A 3,318-nucleotide genomic window follows, 5' to 3' on the forward strand; every position below is an offset into this window, starting at 1 on the left:
CGCAGTGGTGCAGAAGCACTTCACTTGTGCTGCTGTCCCCAGCTGACATGGGTTTGGGGCTCCCCGTGCACATTCCAGTTGCAGGGAGTGGCTGTGGGGTGCTGGGTTCAGCAGCATGCAGGTGCCTCCTTCCAGGGCCTGCTCGTTACCCACGCTTCCCCCGCAAGTGTTTCCTGCTGGCTGGGAGCAGATGCTGGAAACTGGAACCTGTGCACCACCACTGTTTATCCTTAGCTGACACAGGCATGGAGGAAACACAATGACTCCACAAAAGTGTATCAAATGCACTATGATCCAGGTCCAAAATACACTGTTTTTTCCCATGTCTATTTCCCCATGCCAAGAATAAAATTAAACATTGGAGAAATATTTGCCTCTTTTCCCATAGCTTTCCATGTCTTCAAAAAAACTGGTAATTACAGTTGGCGTGTGACATTCAGATGTAGGTGACTTTTGTATCCAAGCTTTTGGTGCCCTTAGTGTACAGTAAAGCTAGGGGGAGAATCCTGGCATCCTAGTGCCCAGTTTTCTGCCCAAGCAGTAGATGTTCCTTTCTGTCACTAAAGCCCAGACTGTTGCACAAAAAGGTGTATTTATTTGTTAAACTGAAGCTTTTTTCATTCTGATCAACCTGCACAAAACGTGTAATTTCAGGCCAGGTTCTTCCTGCTTCTGGGTTGTTGTGTGTGGTGCTTTAGTCTAGGTTTTGGTGGTGTCTTTCTGTAGAAACCTTACATACATATTCCTTAGTTTCCATAGTTCTAAGAGCTTCCTTTAAATCTTCCTTCTCCTGAAATTAAAAACACTCTAATAGAAATCATAATCCCATTCTTGTGCTTGACACACAATCTTTGTAGTAACTTGAGTCCATTGACCTCTTTGGAACAAATACTGACATCTTTATTATTCACACTCTGATTGTTTTACAGTAGATATTTTATATGGGATCATTTCCTTTGTGGGCTAGGAAACTCACTCAGTTTGCACTTGTTCTAGCCACCTGTCAGAGTTATGATTTATTTTTGCTTTGTTTGATAGCCTTGTTTTATCTTTCTGCGTCAAAGACATTCAGGAACTGACTGAACAAGCAAAAATCCCCAGCCACTCTTTCCTTCCACTGCAGTGAGTTGATTCTGCCAGTCATTTTAGGCTGGCAGCAGACAAGGACTTTGCTCTCTTCTGCATCTCTCAGCATGTTAATAAAGGCAAAGGATAACATCTGAATGAAAGGAGAAAAAGTAAGAGACCCTTAGTAATTTACAGAAGAGCAATGGCGGATTGAAGGACATGATCTCTAAGAGAGTTAAACCAAGCAGTTAAAGGCTCCCAAATTTATTTTTATGCTTCTGAAACTTCAGAGTCCAAACTCAATCTGCATTTCTCCTCCCATCTTGGCTTTTTCTGGTGGAGTCATAATAGGCTGTGGGGGCCAGTTGCCAAAGTGCCTCTGGAAGGTAATGTAGCTTCATTCTTGTTTCCCAAGGAAGATGCCAGATCTTCTGTACGGAGTCTTGCATTCTCTCTTGAGCTGTTTCATTCCTGCTGCCAATCTACTGGTAATTGTGGTCGTCTACAAACTGATGAAGAAGAAGCAGGGTACAAACTACATCTTCATCCTCAACCTGGCTTTTGCAGACCTGCTGGTGGGCATAATGTGCATAGCAGAGGCACTGGATGATATGCTGGATGGAAACTTTGACAGGAACTTGTCTTTCTGTCTCTTGCGGATCTGCATGAGCCTGACACCTTGTATTGGCTCCATCCTCACTTTGCTCTTGATTTCCCTTGATAGATACCTGGCAGTAAAGCTGCCCCTTCATTACCCGGCCCTTTTGAACAAAATACCCATAGTCCTCTCACTCACTATTCTGTGGGCCATCTCTTTCTTGTTTGGCCATATGCCTTTGATTTTCCCCTCTCTGCAGAAAAGCAACTACACGGGGTACTGTGGGCTCCTGTATGCAGCCAAGAGTGAATACCTGTATGTGATCTGCTTCGGCATCTTCATCCCTGTCCTGCTGATCCTGATCTGCCTGCATGTCTCAGTGGGGAGGATTGCCTACTCACAGCACAAACGGATCTTGCGCAGCTGCTTGCAAGCAGAACCCCTCAGAACCCACCTCCGCCACTTCAAGGCACTGAGGACAGCTCTTATAGTGATCATCTGCTTCACACTCTCCTGGGGGCCTTACTACATGGTAGGCATTGTGCAAGCTATCTGTGAGTCCTGCAACTTGGCTGAGCTTCTGAAGGATATCTTATTTCTGCTGGGAGAACTCAATTCCCTTATCAACCCCATCATCTATGCACTGTATAGTAAAGATATAAGAAGCCATTTGGCCAAATTGATGAAATGCAAGAAGAAAGGGCAAGCAAATCCATTGGCTGTCATCCACTTTAATATCCAAGCCTCTGGTGGCTTAAACAATCAAGAGGGCCAGGGGTCTGGTTCATCAGGAGATCAAGCTTCTGATGTCACTTTCCCCAGCTGTTCTGGTAACTGCAAAATAGTCTTCTCAGTATCTTGATTCAAAGCAGGTGAGCAGCCCGCAGTCCAGCAATGAAAGGGATCATGGGATGGATACTTTTTGAGTACAATGAGTGACAAAGAAAAACAAAATTGAAAACCACTCCAGGTTAAAGTTGTTTTTTTTTTTTGCCTTTCCATACATAAAATAAGACTGAGTTGTTTGGAAATGTGTGTGTTTGGGGAGCAGGGCAGCAGGCAAGGGGCGGTGTTAATCAATTTTGACAAAACAGGGGCTTGTTTTTAAAATCAGTCTGCTAGAAATAAAATGTTTTCCATGGATGGTGGGTTAAACCTTGAACTGCACTGAGCCACTGTATGTTCCCATTTGCACCAGAGCAACTCCTGTGATGTTATGTGTTCAACAGCAGTTACACATCGGATCATTTCCTGCACAGGCTTGCACTTACTTTAGACACCTGTCAAGGGTTACAATTTATCTTTGCTTTGTTGGATGAAGCCCTCTCTTATCTTTCTGTGTCAGACACATCCAACAAGTGACTGAATCAGCTGCTTTCTGCCACTAAGTGAAAGTGAGATCAGAGCTGGGCTCTGTGTTTATCAATATATACTGTGCATTGGCTAAATGCTCTGCTGTGCTCTAAGTATGTTTCTTTTTCTGAACTTTCCAAGTGTAGTGGTTGTTGGAACACTTTTGCTACCCTTTTATCAAATGGCTGGTTGCTGACTTCCATGACTTGTCTGATTCCTTTTGTTTCCAGTGCATGGGTATCCAGACCATTAAAACCACCACAGCTGTCATTATTTAGCAACCATAGCAGTCTTAGTAG

The 3,318-nt window shown here is 43.9% G+C and overlaps 1 protein-coding gene across 1 annotated transcript; it reads left to right on the forward strand.

The window, feature by feature from the left end:
* Positions 1-235: 235 nt before the first annotated feature.
* On the forward strand, positions 236-2,639 carry LOC109308683 (glucose-dependent insulinotropic receptor-like). The gene has a single exon (XM_019533123.1). It carries the CDS (start codon positions 1,488-1,490, stop codon positions 2,526-2,528), a length of 1,041 nt encoding a protein of 346 aa, XP_019388668.1. The 5' UTR covers positions 236-1,487; the 3' UTR covers positions 2,529-2,639.
* Positions 2,640-3,318: the final 679 nt, after the last annotated feature.

This window comes from Crocodylus porosus, unplaced genomic scaffold (assembly GCF_001723895.1).
Source record: "Crocodylus porosus isolate Cpor-Errol unplaced genomic scaffold, CroPor_comp1, whole genome shotgun sequence".
In the NCBI taxonomy this organism is placed as follows: Eukaryota; Metazoa; Chordata; order Crocodylia; family Crocodylidae; genus Crocodylus; species Crocodylus porosus.

Bases quoted from the DNA above. Each gene is read 5' to 3' on its own strand.
- LOC109308683 (XM_019533123.1), top strand. From the start codon at position 1,488: ATGCCAGATCTTCTGTACGGAGTCTTGCATTCTCTCTTGAGCTGTTTC.